General features: G+C 58.5%; 4 protein-coding genes across 4 annotated transcripts; 1 reads left to right on the forward strand and 3 right to left on the reverse strand.

Moving 5' to 3' along the window:
- Window positions 1-183: 183 nt before the first annotated feature.
- LTHEOB_4733 (Choline dehydrogenase) lies at window positions 184-2,142 on the reverse strand (the record flags this gene model as incomplete). Its single annotated transcript, XM_035513800.1, has 1 exon — window positions 184-2,142. One exon carries the CDS (start codon window positions 2,140-2,142, stop codon window positions 184-186), a length of 1,959 nt encoding a protein of 652 aa, XP_035374782.1.
- A 9,279-nt stretch (window positions 2,143-11,421) lies between these two features.
- LTHEOB_4734 (APSES transcription factor protein) lies at window positions 11,422-13,469 on the forward strand (the record flags this gene model as incomplete). The annotated part of the gene is made up of 4 exons (XM_035513801.1): window positions 11,422-11,800; window positions 11,905-12,020; window positions 12,072-12,545; window positions 12,726-13,469. The coding sequence occupies 4 exons, from the start codon at window positions 11,422-11,424 to the stop codon at window positions 13,467-13,469; spliced, it is 1,713 nt and encodes a 570-aa protein (XP_035374783.1).
- A 321-nt stretch (window positions 13,470-13,790) lies between these two features.
- LTHEOB_4735 (Glutathione-S-transferase) lies at window positions 13,791-14,626 on the reverse strand (the record flags this gene model as incomplete). Its single annotated transcript, XM_035513802.1, has 3 exons — window positions 13,791-14,003; window positions 14,055-14,396; window positions 14,453-14,626. The coding sequence occupies 3 exons, from the start codon at window positions 14,624-14,626 to the stop codon at window positions 13,791-13,793; spliced, it is 729 nt and encodes a 242-aa protein (XP_035374784.1).
- Window positions 14,627-15,084: 458 nt separating this feature from the next.
- On the reverse strand, window positions 15,085-16,248 carry LTHEOB_4736 (Phosphopantothenate-cysteine ligase; the record flags this gene model as incomplete). The annotated part of the gene is made up of 1 exon (XM_035513803.1): window positions 15,085-16,248. The coding sequence occupies one exon, from the start codon at window positions 16,246-16,248 to the stop codon at window positions 15,085-15,087; it is 1,164 nt and encodes a 387-aa protein (XP_035374785.1).
- Between the last annotated feature and the right edge of the window lie 321 nt (window positions 16,249-16,569).

Genomic DNA, 16,569 nt, shown 5'->3' on the forward strand with positions numbered 1-16,569 from the left:
CGCTGAAGTAACGCTATGCGCTAAAGACATGCATGCTATGCTAAAATGGTATGTTTCCTCCCTGGCGTGACAAAAATAATATATACAATCGCAAAAGGTATAGAACACAAGGATCATATATTCAACCCAAGAGAATTATATTAAGTAATACTGCTCCGAACCCCTTTCGTCGTTCATCTACATTCATGCCTTGGTGGTGGCGTTGGCCCTGGCAGCAGCAAGGATGTCATCAGCCGCCTTCTCAGCAACCATGTAGGTGGAGACGGCGGTGAAGGTGCCGGGAATGCGGGGGTAGACGGAAGCGTCGACAACACGCAGACCCTGGACGCCGCGGACCTGGAACTTGGAGTCGAGGACGGCCATCTTGTCGTCGTCGGCGCCGATGGGGCAGGTGGACGAGGCGTGGTGGCCCCAGGCGACGTCCTTGGCGTACTGCTCGACGGCCTCCTGGCCCTGGACCTCGCTACCGGGAAGCATCTCGGTGACCTCGATGGGCTGGCGCGAGAAGGCGTCGCGGGCGAGCTCGACGGCCTCGTACAGGGCCTGGAGATCCTTGCTGGAGTCGCCGACACCGGTGTCGAAGTAGTTGAAGACGATGTCGGGCATGTCGAGCGGGTCGGCCGAGCGCAGGGTGACGGTGCCGGCCGTGTTGCGCGGGTGCGCCTTCAGGATGGCCCAGGTGAACCAGTTGTGGTTGATGGTGGCGTTGTACGAGTAGTTGGGGAAGTAGCCGCGGAAGTTGACGGGGCCGCCGAAGGCGAAGATGTCGAACGAGTCGTCGGCGGTGGCGGTCGACTTGTAGAACATGGTGGCGGCGAGACCGGACGAGGAGTAGATGCCGCGGTCGCCGAGGATGGGGTTCTCCCAGCGGTCGACGCAGGCATCGTCGGGGCTGTCGAGGCGGAAGGTGCAGCCGTCGAACGAGGTGAAGTTGTTCTCGATGGTGCCCTGGACAGAGATCTCGTAGTGGTCCTGCAGGTTGGTGCCGACACCGGGGAGGTCCGAGATGACGGGGATGTCGAACTTCTCGAGCTCCTCCTTAGGACCAACACCGGAGAGCTTCAGCAGCTGGGGAGAGTTGTAGACACCACCAGCGACGATGACCTCGAGGTTGGCGGTGGCGCTGCCGGGGGTGCCCGTGTTGCTAGCGGAAGAACGGGGAGAGGCGCTGTACAGGTACTGGCCCTCGAGGAACTCGACACCGGTAGCACGGGGAGGGGTAACGGTCTCATCGAAGGTAACCTTGGTGACGAAGGTGTTCAGGCGGACATCGAGCGGGTACCTCTTGTTGCCATCGGCGTCGACGGCGTCGCGGACGGCGACGACGAACTCACGAGAGCCGGTACGCTTGGCGTCGTTGGTCGAGAGAGGGATCTGGTAGTAGGCCGGGTTCTTGTCACGGGACTCGGTGTCGGCGTTGGCATCGCCGACAAGGAGGGTGCCGAGGTTGAAGATGTTGTCAGTCAGGTTGCCCAGAGCGAAGGCGCCACCCGTCAGCATCGACAGAAGCTGGGGGTCCTCGAGCACGATGCTCAGCGGCGCAGTCTCGGTCTCGAGCCAGCCGTCGTAGCCGTGGCCCTCCTGGCCGGGGAGAAGGTACTGGTTCTTCTCCATGCGCGTGAAGTACTTGCGCATCGACTCGGGGCCCCACGACGAGTCACCAGTGAGAGTCGAGATGTACTCGAAATCCGACTGGTGAGGGTACACGGCGATCAGCGCGTTGTGAGCCGTGCAGCCACCGAGGGTACCCGTGCGGGGGTAGAGCGTGCCCTTGATGGTCGAGCCCTCGGGCGGGTTCTTGCCTGTGTACTCAGTTCCATCGGGAGTCTCCCAGGTGGTCTTGAAGTCACGGGCCTGGCGCTCGTCGTCGGCGTAGTGGCGGACGAAGAAGTTCCAGGCGAGAGCACCGTCCTCAGAGGACTTGGCGCTGTAGGCCGGGATGGTGTAGTTCTCGTTGGCGCCCTGGTCGTCACCTGCCTCGAGCAGCAGGGTCTTGTGGCCGGCCATGGCCAGGCGGGCGGCGAGAGGACCACCGCCGGCACCGGAGCCGACGACGACATAGTCGTAGCCAGTGAGCTCAGTAGCCCAGGTAGCGAGCGGCAGCGTGCTGGCGAGCACGCCAAGGATGCGAGGGAAAAGCATTATTAGGGTGTGTTAGGGATATAAAACGAGTGTAACCTGGGAGAAGTTAGGATGGAAGAGAGCAGGTGTAAGTGTTTGGCTTACCCTTTGATGTCGTTGACCGAGGAGGACTCTTTGGAAAGGACCTGGCCTGGAGAAAGAAGTGCTAGAGGGGCGGCGTGGCGCCGTTTTTATCAACGGCGGCGAGGAGGATCAGGGAGCTTGGAGCCCTCAGCCTGGGATGCCATGTATTTCCCTTTCCGGCCCAAATGCAGCTACTTGACTGTGCATTGCTTGTTTAGCGTGGCATGCTATGCTCTCTTTGGTGTCTACTTCCGCGACGTTTTTGCTCCGCTCGCTCCGCCTGGCTCCCGCTGGGGCCGGAAGGGGACGTTGGAGCTAGACTGCTAGGCAAGACCCTGGTCTGGATGCAAGCGAGGCGGGCACGAGGACAGCATGCAGCGCCGACGGATCGTCGAATCGATAATTCGCGGCACCGTTCCCGGGCGAGGATGCGAGCAACCCCACCGGGGAATAGGGAAGGCGGCGATTGTGCTGCCTACAATGCGTATTGCGTAGTGCGTAGAGTACACGAGCCCACAACCCATTTCGGAGATTTGTGCCGCGATAGGCAAGTGATGGGAGGTTGGGCAGGGATCCGGCGGAGATTAGCCTCCTTCCGCCCAAGGTTGCTAGGGCTGTGCATGATCCGCATCCTCCTTTGCGGGGAGGGCGGCAAGCCACCGTAAACCTTAAGGGGGACACTGAGGGCGCTCATGTCCAACGTTGCTTACTCTCGCTAAGTATTGGTGGCGGGCCGCTAATCTGAACACCGCGTGGCTGCTGACAAGGACCCTTGCTTTCCAGGTTTGAAATCTCTCCGACGACGTTGATCAGATGGCCCCTCCTGCGCCTCTCCCTCAGCCATTCGGCATTGGCGTCTGCTCTTGGGCCTCGGCCCGCAGCCGTCACTGCCATCTCGTACCGCGCATGAAGCCCCTGTTAGCCACGTTTCCGTAAATACATGTTTGCATTGATGGATAGAGGCACAGCTTTACTGGGTGGCTTGCACCTCGCCGCAGGCTTCGGCGAGCGGTGCAGAAGCAGCGACGTTGTGGTGTGTGCGTTCTTGGCTCTCGGTATCTTGCGCCGTTTGCGCAGTACCGAGGCTCCGCAAGCATAACCACATGCTACAATACAGCAGGTCCACGAACTGGGCAGCTATCAGGGCAGCCGGGCGACCCGGGCGATCCTTCATTCAAGAGATGCTTAAACGCAAAGAAGATAGGCGGATAAGCAGGGGAAATTGCCTGACCAGGCCGCCTTGGGTTGGCCACACAAGCTTTAGCACCAAGCCATTGCGTAGGTGTAGCAAGCCACGGTGGATACAGAAAAGTAGAGGGGTCCTGCACGTCGTTGGCGGTGAGTTCGCCGACAATGCGCGTCGTCTGAGCTCTGCTGCACGGAGCACGAAAGTGACAGCGGCTTCTTCCCGGCCTGATTGCGCGGAGCCGAGAACTGGCGAGCCACCAAGGCCTCTGTCTGTCCTGCTCATCGCCCGGGATCTGCAACTTCTTTGCGACTTCCATCGTCGAGCATGCGAATCGCTCTTGGCTTGCTGTGCCGACGAGATTTGATGCAGAGCATCCAAGGGGCACGGGAGGAACGCAATTGCGCCATCAGCAGGGCCAATGGACGGGAATAAGGACTTTTTTCGTCCTGTGACTGGGCGACAGTGCTGCGGCGCAGAAATGGTCTGTGATGGCCCTACGATCCTGCGAGGAAAATGACGTTCAGGCCCAGGTCGCGTGCGCGAGTCGTGGCGTGAAGTGATCGCCAGGAGAACAACAACTTCCTCGCCCCCAAATTCCTTAAAGAGGGGCGGAAGAAGCACCGGAAGCCCCGGTGGAGTTGGAAAACCTGGCTAACCGAAGGCGCTCAAGTCGATCAGAATAGCGACTGCCCGGTCCGCCCCGGAACCACCGCGCGGCTTGGTCCAGCCATTGTCGGGCGGCAGAAAAACGGGCAAAGGGGAGATGAGGTCCGCCCAATGCAATTGCTCTCAGAGGCCAGCAACACCAAGCATTTCGGGCTCGGGTTGGCTGCGTAGACAAAATGCCTGACGGAATGGGCGGATGATCGTCCTCGCCTCGAGCAATTGACAAATACTCGGGTCTATCTCCTGGTGACGAAGCTTGCAATCCCTTCTATGCAGGGATAGTAGCGCCATTGTCTTGGCTGCAGAAGCCTTGCGGATGTGATCGTCGACATGCAGCGGTGAGGAATCCTTCGCCACGTGTGTCTGGATTCCCCTGAAGCCTTGCCTCTGGTGTTGGAGGATCATGTTTCACCTCAAAATTAATTACGAGATTGAAAGCTTGATATTCCTTCAGATCGGGTTAATCTTATCACCGCAACTCTTCGAGAAAAGTCGGCGGCGAATAGAAGGACTGATAGTACGACAGGACTTACGTAGTACTCAGCTAAGGAGAAGGATGAACGGCAGTTGATGATCAACAAAGAAGGATTGTGAAGGGGGAAAATTGGGTCACAACAGAGGGATTGATATCTGTACGTACGAGTACGAGTACAACCACCTCTTCAAGCATGCCGGATGAGAGGAAGGACTGAAGAACGGCAGTGGCAACCTCCATCCCTTGCTTCAGTGAGCTGACGCAAGCACACTCTTGGCGAATTTGCAAGAAAATGGTCAACACACCCATAGTATCTTAAATCCCTCAGAAGAGTGATCTTTCTCAAAAGCTTCACCAGTCCAACAGGCTTCGCATGTGTCCAGCAACAATTGTCGTCACTGACAAATGCTCATACACAAATGACGTATGGATTAGTGTTTGAGCCATCACCTTCTCAAATATAGAAGCTGAACATTATTAAAAGCCTTTGTTTCCCTTCAGTGCTGCATTCCGGTAGGAAACGAGCGACTCTTCAAGTCCCGACGCCGGCCGACGCAGCGGCGCTCAGATGAAAGCAGGGCCCTTCACTACTCTCGACGCTCATTCACCAAGGCCCCGGCTTTTGAGAGCATTGACAGCACTAAAAAGACACGCTTTACGTACAGCACTAAGCCCTGCGGGTTCGGAGAAGACAAAGCTCCAGGCTTGAGGGCGCGCGGCGGCGGGGCGCTCGTGCCCTGAGTCCGCCCACACCCCCTCTCTCTACTACACTTGCCGTCCTCGCCTCCCCCACCCGCGATGTGCCTGCTTGTTTCCATGCCTTCCCGTTAGCGGCCCATCGCCACGGAAGTCTCTTCGTTCCCGTCTCCCGTCGATCAACTGACCACTTTACGAAGGACAGCTCACAGTCGCGCTCCGTTTTCCCTTTTATCGACCACACGATCGCCCCCAACGGAAGCGGGACGCCACATCAGCATCAATCCAACGAACGGTCTCTCATCCATCCCAAGAGGAACCTAGAAGGAATAGTGGAATAGATGCTGCGGCTGGGTGCTGGCGGAAAGATATGTGGATCACTGACGGGAAGCGAGGTTGTTGAGGAAGGAGCAAGTGGGCGAGAGAAAATTGTTTGCTTCGCCGCGTTGGGGTCGAGAGGTCCCCTCCCCCGTCTCGCGTCGACAATGGAGGGGCACGTGGACGAAATGAATGGACGAACGATCGCTGCCACTCAGATCTCCACTGGCCGGCTTCAAAGGGTGAGTGGTGGACGGCTGAAGTGACTTGTTTGGAGGAACACCGACCCTTCATTCGGCGATTGGTAGTGATGTGTACCCGCCGCGATGGGAAGCCCTTCTCCTCTGGGAGAGTCGTCCCGCAGTCGCCAGAAATGGATAGGACTGGAGAGAAGAGGGAAGGTGGATCAAAGGGGGTCTGGTGTGCTGTGTCTCTCGACTTACCTTAGTGGCCTTTTGGTTTCCTGAAGTGATATCGTTCCCAGGGGACTGGGTCGAAGCACATTTGCTGCTTGTGCTATCCCGCTGCTCTGAGAAAGATCGAGCTAGATCGAATCGTGCCGTGAAAGTGACTGGCTGTGATCAGGTCCGCGCTGCGGGGGGGTCTACGCACCAGTGCCTTCCCTTTAGCCAAGCGCCAAGCGCCCCATGACGAGATGGCGGAAAGCGCTCAATGGAGAAGTATCGATTCTTCATTTGGTCTTGCCAACCGCCTGGAATGGTGCCTACGCGAGATATGCAGGTCAGGTCCAATGATAGATTTCGTTTGGCCACCCCCGAATTAACTTCCACGAAACACTCGTGATTCCACCAATCCCACAGCCACACCTCTCAATCTACATTATGCCACTGTCAAATGTCATGCTCCTAATCTAGCCACTACAATGTCGAGTCCCAGAGGAAGGGAATCGCTAAAACAGGCGCATGTCCTATGACTAAAAACCACCTAATCATTTCAATTCTAGCTAAAACAGGACCAACCCACCATCTCCAGACATTTCTTTTTCAGAGAAGAAGAAAAAAAAATAAAAGGACGTAAAAAAAAGAGCCTTGGTCCCAACGTCGTCCTTAAAAAAGCCTTGCCGCCGCCATCTCAGCTTTCAGCGCGCCACATAAACGCCTTGCCGCTTTTGAAGGATGCAGGAGGGCTCTGATGAAACCCCATCAACCCGCCTTGTACAACTCGAAAGAAAAACAGAAACACGGGGAAGCCGTGCCGACGCGCGCACACATTCCCGCTCTCTCCGCGGGGCGAAGCAAAAAATTAAAAAAGAACCAAAAGACAAAAATAAAACACACACACACAAAGTCGGCCCCCCCACCAAAATTTCCTTTCCATTCCCCTTCCCATTCGGGCCGCGAACCCCGACTGGCACAGCGGGGAAACATGAACATTAAGGCTCAACCGGCTCGTTGCTCTCCCTGTCGCACAGCCACTGTGGTACAGCGGGCAGAATCGGGCGGGTGTTCGAGGGACATGCAGGGAGTTGGAAGTAAGTAGAGCGGAGCGAAAGAGGCTTAGCCCAGCCGACGAAGAAGGTAATAGACAGGGATAGAGGCGAGCGGGAAGGGCGTAGTATAAGGCAAGGGCAAGAAACAAGGGGGGGGCACGCTGCGCTGTAACGAAACTTTTTGTGTGAATAATTGAACGTGGTGTCGCACGTCGTTCTTGGAGTGCAATAAACAGCGTCCCGCCTGACGGTTGATGTCATGGGGGCCGGCGGCAGCAGCAGGAGCGACTCGATGGCAGTCGCATCATCGGCGGTGCCAAAAGCGCAAAGGTCCCGAAGGGGAAAGCGGCACGATAGGAAAGAAAGATACTGGTCATCAACGACCGCCTTTCCTGCAGGTCCCCACCAAACGAGCGATGGTGAAAAGCGAGGGGGAGCTCGCAAGCGCCTCATGCTGATGTGCCAAGTACTGATTGATGCTTGTCGACAGGGCTAACTTCTCTTCGAGTCGACGGCGGCAGAAAGGGCCGCATTCAGCCCCAGCACTGCCTCGCCTCCGCCGCTGCCGCGCCGATCGACTTGCCTTCCACAGCAACACAGCAGATGACAGGGTCGGCCTTGTCGTGCACTGCTTAGCCAGGGGGGCGCCCACACCCATTCCATGATCCAGCCCGGTTGGTTGCCCCTCGAGCACACCCTCCCGGTTGGTCCGGGCCATTCAATCGATCAACCGCACCTATTCGTCACCGAGGCACGACAGGACCCTCCTTCTCCGTGTGTTGCCTTGCGCACCGTGATGGAAGCAACCATGCCCACGTCCGATCGCACGGCACGGCGCGGCGCGGCGCGGCGGCGGATGCGGAGAATTTGACAAGTCGAGTGCAGCCGTTGTACTGCTTGCGACGGCCCAGGGACCACGCGTCCTGCAGGGCTGAGACGGGAAAAAAAGAGAAGGGAAGGAAAGAAGGGAAGCGCGGGGCGGGCCTCTCGGGTATGACCATGTCTACTCCGGCCCGTGCTGTGATACTCGCACAAGAAACGCAGGGCGCGGGCAGCCTCGTTGTTGGGGGTTCTCCCTGCCCCCAAAAATAACGCCGTGGAGAATGAGTGGCCCTGCGGGTATGGTGTGTAAAAGGGGATGACGGAAAAATGCAGTCGGATATGGAAAAGAGAAAGAGAGTTACCACGGAAATACGCATGAACGCTTTCGAGAGGCTGCGGGCGGAAGAAGGCAGTGCCCTCGTGCCGTGCACATGTGTCGCCGTTTTGTTCTGTTCCCAGTTAGGTTTTTTTGACAGCTCGTTTGGCGCGACCCTGGGGTAACGCGGGTGGTGTGGTGCAAGACAGGGCGACCAGAACCAGCCGGGGAGGTGGGTAGGCGGCCAGAAGTGTCAGTGGACGGGTGTCCCGCTGGCTGCCACGATGCCTGTCCCTCATGTAACCCTTCCCAGCCATCCGTCACGTGGAGACAAGACGACTGTCTGCTGATCAGCTTAGCAGCACTTTCGCAATGCTATGGCAACTGCACTCCGCATATGCCATATGCGAACGACGGTGCCTCAAAACCAGCTGCATATGTCGCTCGGTCAAATCCGAACCATCTCATGCACCCGGTCGCGAATCAAGAGTAAGTAATTCAGTCTTCGCGGTAAATCATCCAATCACTGACCGCACTTGTCCCACTGCATGACCCTCCGCCGGCTGCTGAAGGCACTGATTGGTAGCCTTTGTTTCGAAAATGGAGGCATCGTGGTAGAGGTAGCGGGGAGGTTCCTTGAAGAGGCAGCGCTCGCGACGAGTTGGACGACGTAGGACGCGGCTGGGGCGCCCGTTGGCAGCAAGGCGTGCCTCTTCCGCGCGGAAATTTGTCATACTATCAATCCTCGAGCCTTGCGTGGCACAGACGTACACCCAGGACGGGAGAGCAATTTATGGAAAGAAAACGGAGTTGTCAAATCCGAGAAACGAAGCCAGCTTCCTCGGTGCAAGTACTTCGACGGACCAAGTTTCGAGTAGAACGGGAAAAGGGTTAGATGACGCGATGGGCAGCCGCGGCGCGGGAGCCTGAAATGGCCGCTCGTTTGACTTCCAGAATGCGGCGTTGCTGTCTCGGCGCGGGAGCATACATAGGTAGTGCTCTCGGCGGACGAAGCGGTCAGTTGAGACAGCTCCACCGCTTCATTTACAGAAGGCCGAAAGCTTTCGAAGCGGTGAGTCACCGCCATCTTCGCTGCGTGTTGGCAGACGTGGATTGGTGAGTAGGCGTCAAGGCTCAAGGGAAGAGGCATGATTACAAGTACGAAGCATCGTCCCTTCGCACGCTGCAGGCAAGACGATCAGGATGCAGGCCGTCGCTGCCGGCCGTCGTCGTGCTTCGGAGTCGGCCTGCCTTCCCTCGCCTTCCAGTCCCGTCTGTCCTCGCACCCGTCCGGTCCGCTCGCGCATACGACGACCCCACGGCTGCCACCCCAAGCCTCATCCAGCGAGACGTATGACCAGCACGTGCGCATATTTCCTTTCTCTCTGCAATTCGAGTCCCGCCGTCCAGTCAGAAAGCGTCGCGCCGCCCGCCGTGCCCGGCCATTTTTCTGTCTCAGGCCCAACCAGGAAGCACTTCGACGCCGCGGCGCAGCCCGGGCAGCACGACGCCCAATACTTGCAGGGCACAAACGCACGAATCCACAAGCACGGACGCTCGGGCCCATGTTTGGAAAAAAGAGATGGAGGGTGGGCGGGCACAAAGTTTTCAGGGGCGAATGCGGGCGACCCTCCGCGCGGGAAGCCGCAGCACGAAGCCGCCAGCCGATTGGAAGCCGCTAGCTTTGCGCCGCACAGTGGGAGCCCTGACCATCGATTTTCTCCTACGGCCAGGGAAGCATGGCTTCTGCGCTGGTCTGAGATGTGGAGCAGCAGAGTGTGCATGCGGGACCGGCCATAATGTAAAACTGTGTTCCCATGACGCCTATCCCCCAACTGGACCTCGCTGCCATGTCTCATTGCACTCTTGACAGCGTGACCGGGGGCATGGGCCCGTTTGGCTGAAGAAACGGCGATGTAAGACCTGGCCGGCTCCACGCATGATCGCAGGTGCTCGTCTGGCCAAACGAGGCTGTTTGGCTGGCTGGAACAGCAGCGTAGAGGTGCCCGCCCTACTGCCTTCCCAGCAGCCGGGCAAAGGCCGTCGCATGGGCCGTCGTTTCCTGTGCAGAAGGTTGCCTGCCGTTGCTTCTGTCGAGCGGATCTGTGCAGGAAAGCTGCATGGCTGGGAGGCAAAGCAGGCTGGGCCGCGCGGCGGATGCGGTGAAACTCCGCCTCGAGCAACGCCTCTCCGTGCCTTCTGTCGCTACACTCCCGCTGAAGAAAAGCGGGCCGTTGCGAGAAGCCTCCCTCAGTCGATAGATCAACCACTCTGTTTCCCAGCCGTCCGCTTGCTCTTTTGCCCCTCCAGACAACAAGCGTGGACCGGGGTGGAGCAATCAGGCCGCTTACTTGAACCGTCTTCCATAGATTGTCACTGAAGCAAGCCTTGAAAACCCGCAATCAGCAGACGGCCGTGTGCAGGAGGAACGAGGCGAATGGTGCCAGCGCCGGTGGCCGGCCAAGTATAAGATCGGACGTTTCCTTCGTCATCGTTCGGTGATCTTCCTGGAGCTCTGTTAAATCTAGATTCTGCCACCCCACGTCTCCAAGTCTGGAGGTTAGTCTGCTCTTGAAGTAAAACACTCATATCGAGAGCCAGACATTGACCTGTCTAGCAATCTTGACTTACCCTCCTCTACACAACGCGGCGTCCGTATTTCCAGTCCCCCGGACTCGATTCAGGCTCGTCCAGCCGACCAACGGGTAGAAAATCGCCCAGACCAAAGACAGCGTCCACTGCCGAGAGCAAGCGTCCTGTACTGTCCCGTCTGCAGATCCACCCGACAGGGACCAGCAGCAGTAGTAGCCGAAGGAGCAGCAACAGCCGGTGAGCGAGATCTCAGACAGCCCGCCCTCCCCGCGTCGCCGCCGCCCCAACAAAGACAGACTGCTCGCAGTGGCGGTAAGTGCTGCAGCACGCTAAACGGCTCGTTGCGTGCTGGCACTTTCCTTCCATAATCCTGGTCGGCGGGTGATTCGCAGCAGAAAGAGTGGTGAGCTGATGACCCCCCCACACTGTATAAGGCCTCTGCCCTGCCTCGCACCCTCGTACACCTTTTCTCTTTCTTCGACCTCCACCATCGATTATCCCTGACGCACTCAGTCGGGCTGATCCCCTCCTCTTCCCTTTGCTGACACCACCAGTGCCCAATCTTGTTTCCGTTTGGCCTCTCTCCCCTCAAATCACCCTCACCTTCCCGAGACCAGTGTCGAGTGGGTTTAGCCAACGGCGGCTCCGTCACAATCCCAGTCCCAGCCCATAATCCTCAGCCCCAAGTCAAGATGGACATCGGATCCCTTCTCAACCCTTCCTCGGTCGACCACCACCACCACCATGTCGAGTCGACGGTGGTCACTCCCCCTCCTCCTCCTTCAACGAAGACGTCCATGCTGAGGGACCAGGAGCAACAACAACCCCCCAAACGCCAGAAGCTCTCCAAGGCCGACGCCGTCTTCGTCAAGGGCAGGCCCAAGGGCGAGGTGCGCTACCCGCCGTTCGGCAGCGTCGACCACGACAACTACGACCCGAGCCTCGCGGCGCGGCACCGCGAGTACCAGATCTTCCCGCCCGTCGACGAGATCAAGGACTACCCCCAGCACATACCGTACAGCAGCGAGAAGAAGGACTTCCTCGAGAAGACGGGACGGGAGGCGTTCGAAGGTGAGTGAGTGAGTGTAATTAGACAATGACTTTCCCACAACAACCGCCCACCACCACCACCATCACCGCGCTTTGTCCCATCTTGCTAAGCCATGCACGTACAGTCTTCCACTACACGTTCGTACTTCCCGGCGACGACGTCAAATGGACCGTGATGTGGGACTACAACGTCGGCCTCACGCGTATCACGCACTTCTTCAAGTGCTGCAAATACTCCAAGGTCAGTTCTGCACCCCACACCCTCTTACAAACCCACTAACCCACCTCCCAGACCACCCCCGCCCGCGCCATCTCCCTCAACCCCGGCTTGCGCGATATTAGCCACAGCATCACAGGCGGCTCGCTGCTAGCGCAGGGCTACTGGCTACCGTACGACGCGGCGCGCGCGGTAGCGGCCAATTTCTGCTGGCACCTGCGCGCGGCGCTGACGCCGTTGTTCGGGCCCGATTTCGTGCGCGACTGCCTGCATCCGGCCGACGCGCTGTACGCGACGTTCCGGATCCCGCGGACTGTGGTGCAGCGGTGCCGGGCGCAGGCGGAGGATTGGCAGAAGGGGAGCAGGAAGAAGATGAAGGGGGTGAGTGGTGGTGTGGAGGGGGAGGGGATGAGGGAGAGGGAGGGGGAGGAGAGGGAGAATAGGGGGGTGGTGAGGAGTGGTGGTGGTGGTGATAATGGTGGTGATGGCGGCAACAATAGTCCGGGTGAACGTCGTCGTCGTGGCCCGGCGTTGTTGCTGGCGGCGCCGGTTAGTCGCTCGAGGACTGGTTCGCCGCTGCGTTCAGTGGCGACGATGGCGCCAACGACGACGACGGGAGGAAAAGCGTCGTCCTGGATGCCTCCTCCTCCACCCTCGACACCCGGTCCACGGTCTCTTCGACCACGCCTCGTAGCAGCGCCGCCGACACCGTCGACGCCATCACCACAGCAGCAGCAGCGTGAACAACCCCACGGCAGGCACTACGACAACTTCGATGGCAGTACCACCACCACCACCACCGCCGCCACAACCTTCAGCGGCAAGTGGCCGTCGCCGAGCTTGACCATCGAGAGCGGCTACGCGTCCGACACGGAGCGCCCCGGCATGTACCTCTGCTCGCCGCAGGTGTCGCCGTTGACGCAGGTGCCGGCGCCGCCGCAGTGGGCGAGCGTGAACAATGGCGGTGGTGGAGCAGCAGCATTAGCACCAGCAGTCGACGTCAACAGCTTTGTCAAGGTCGGCGACAAAAGCTTGTACTGCTATGGTTCCGGGGTGACGGCGCCGCCGGCTGTCAATGCGCGCGTCGCCGGAGCTAGATACTACCGGGGACCGACGTCGTCTCCGGTCGGAGAGGCATCGTCGTGGATGTCGTTCGTGCCGCGTTCGTTTGTGCCCGCACCGGCAGCGGAGGTGGAGGGTGAGCAGCAGACGAGGGCAGCTGCGAAGCGGCCGATCTCGACGGTTGAGAAGGAAGGGGATGGCGATGATGACGACAATGACGACGAAACGGTATCTGTTTGGAGTGCACATGTTCAGCGTAGCAGTGCTAGCCCGGCTTCGGAGAGCCCTGAAGAGTCCAGTTCGCGAGACGTGACGGCGGCGAGGCTGCTGCTGAATCTGCTCAAAGGCGATAGCGGACGAAATGCGCTCACAAGTCACCGTGAGAAGCGGCTGCGTCGTGCTTCGCACTGATGGGACTGACACACTTTGACCTGATACCTTCGTTGGGCCTTTTGGATTTTTGGTTTTCTGGGTATTGACATGTGGCATGGAGTTTGGACAATTTGTAACGGCCCTCTTTTACGTATCGAACATGCACGATCGATGATGGTAGATTTCTTGCAAAAGCAGTATCATTAGAGCTCAATTTCAGGTTTTCCTAGAAACCTTGTGTCTGACCCTGGTGGAAAGGCAAAGACTGTGGGGATTTTTACGTCCTGACAGTCTCCAGTGGGCCTCAAACTTATCTGCGGCATGTAGCATTCAAGTACCCCCATCGATCAGAAAGGGCAATCAAGCCTTGGCCTTGATCTTAGCCACGGTCTGTGCCGACCGCGCAACAACGGCCTCCTCATTGTAATTGCTCTTGATGCTGGGATGCTCGATGGTTGCAGCAGCCCACTTGGAGAAGTTTGGCAAGCTCTTCAAACCAGACTTGAGCTTAGTAGGCAGGTAGGTGCCATTCGACAACGAGTAGAACCGCAGCAGGAAAGGCGCAACTTGAGTCTGTACCCTCACGTTAGCTAAAGCCAAATCCTTGGTCATGCTTGTACTCACCTCGGCGTAGGTCAACTCCTTGCTGCCGTCGACAAAAGGTCCAGCGCTATCGAGCAGTGGCTCGATGAACTTCTCTACGTCGGCGAGAAGCGCGTCCACCTTTGCGTCCTGATTGTCGGCCAGCAGTAGCGTGCGGAACTGGCTGCCGAGTTTCGACATGAAGGTATCAATGAAGAACTGGATCTTCGCGCGGCGGAGCGGGGCAGCAGGGTCGGCTAGGGAGGCGGGCAGCAGGTGGGACGGACGCAGGTCGACTAGGAATTGCGAGATGATGTTCGATTCGTAGAGGATCTCGTTGACGACCACGTCGTTGGAGAACTTGATGGCGGGCACCAGACCGCGCTGAGTCGAGGGTCAGTTCAGCGAGCATATGGTTCGGGAGAGGACCCATTGCTCACCGGATTGATGTCAAGGTACCATTGAGGGCGAGGTTCGTCGAGGTTGATGATAACTTGCTCCACCGGAATCTTGAGGTCGCTGAGAATGAATTGCACTCGCTGGCACCACGGACACTCGGGGAAAGTGTAGAAGGTGATCTTGGGCGGAATGCCCGGAGCTTCGTAGCTAGCCATTGTTGCTGTGAGGGGCAGGAGCGTGGATTTGGTCAAGGTGAAGGTGAGGCCTGCTGTCGCGTTTTATCATCGCGGGACGATAAGCTCGAATGGCGTCACCGCGGAGTGCGGGGTCCTTGAGGCCGAGCAGGCAATTTGTCAGCCAGGCCATCGTTAAGCAGGGTGGGCACCATTCAGACGTGTGTCGCAGCTGCCGTGGTGTCGCGTCGCGTGCATATTGCCCCGCGCCGGCCGACTCGGATGTTAGGTAGGTGCGGCAACCACTTTGGGTCGAAAGTCTAACCGAGCTTCTGCTTTCCCGTGCACAACCGCATTCAATCGGATCAATTGCGAGTCTCTGTAACATTCCAATTTGCGCTAGGAATCTCTTAGCCATCACAATCTAAGATTTCAGCGGAGAGAAAACTGCAATAGAGCTTTGGCCATTTCCCGTTCTGTACAAAGCTCCATCTACCATCTTAAGAACTGCCACCCTTCTGCATGAGCTTTTCGTGCAGCCTTGCAATCTCTGGGATAATGAGGCTTTCAATCTCGACAATCGGGTCGGCATCGCTCAGGGCAGGTGGCTGCGTGATCTGGTCGTTCTCGTCCTCGACCGCATCTTCGTCGATGTTGGTTCGCAGTGCTGCCTTGCCTACCAATGCCTCAATGCCCGACGTACTCCTACCTCTCCGGTTGCGAGGCACGCGGATCCACTTTTCGCCCTCATCGGCGCTGACGAAGACGACTTCCCACTTGCGGGTGGACAGCAGGTTGCCGATCACGAGGTGATGATGGTAACGCTTCAACGCGTAGACGGACTTGCGGACCAGCATGTTGGGGTCCGTCTCCAGCTTGAAGGAAACGATCATGGCGTCCGGGGCCCAGCCATCCACCAACGACTTCAGGAACTTGGGAACAGGCTCCAAGTCAATGATGAGAGACTTGCCCTCGGTGCGAGCGGCTGGCTGAGGCTTGCTGCTCACAGCTGCCTCGGACGAATCCTTTTGCTGAGTAAACTCCTCGACACTTTGGATCTTGTGCTCAACCATGCGGTCCTTGGGAACGAAAAAGTCGGACACGGCGGCGGCAAGGTAGAATATGGCGCGGTTGCCCAACGGCCGCATCAGCTTGGCCACCTCGCGAAGCTCCCACAGGTAGTCGGTGATGGTGACGAAGGACAAGATGAGCAGCGTGTTCTGGCGCTTGGCCTCTGTGTACTGGCGCAGAACGCGGAGCATCTGACGCTGATGCTCTTCGTCTACAATCACGCGGCCGTCCTCGTCTTCCCGCATGAAATCCAGGAAGGAGCGGGTGTTGTGCGAGTAGTGGCGGCTGTACGGCAGCAGGGAGAACTGCCTGTGCAGGTAGATGACGGCGTAGCCATGCTTGAGGAAGTACTCGGCGGACGTGGCGCCGCGGGTACCCGCCGAGAAGTTATCGATGTAGCGGACCGTCTGCTCCTCCAGCGGAACCGTAGTGCCGCCTGATGTGACGAGCACCACGCGACGACCTTCCTCGGCGTGTCTCTGGATGAAGGCGCGGGCGAGCGTCAGATGCGCCTGCAGCGAGGGCGGCGGCGGGTTGCTGCTGAAATACTGGCTCTCGGCCGCAGCCGGACCAGGGCTTTCGCTATGAGACATGGCCGATGTTGTCGCGATGGAATGCGGCTGCGAGCGATGACTGAGTCGGAGCAGCGCGCGGCGGAGCGGATGGCGCCTTGATGCCTGGCGCGCACGTGACTGCTGGAATGCCGATGTCCAGTCGCTAAGGTTCGAGACGCAGTATCACGACGCTGCTGAGCGGCGAGTTTTGCACGGCAAGAGGACGCAGCTCGTCGCCCCACCGTCGCGTCGGGCGGAGTGGTAGTAACCCAGGGAGGCAGGTATGGCGTGCACGGCACCAGCAGGAAGTGGCAACGGAGATGGTTCCGCTAGAATCTTTAGTGCTCTTGCCAACAGCTA

The sequence above is a fragment of the Lasiodiplodia theobromae genome (assembly GCF_012971845.1).
Source record: "Lasiodiplodia theobromae strain AM2As chromosome Unknown scaffold_12, whole genome shotgun sequence".
NCBI classification, from domain to species: Eukaryota; Fungi; Ascomycota; class Dothideomycetes; order Botryosphaeriales; family Botryosphaeriaceae; genus Lasiodiplodia; species Lasiodiplodia theobromae.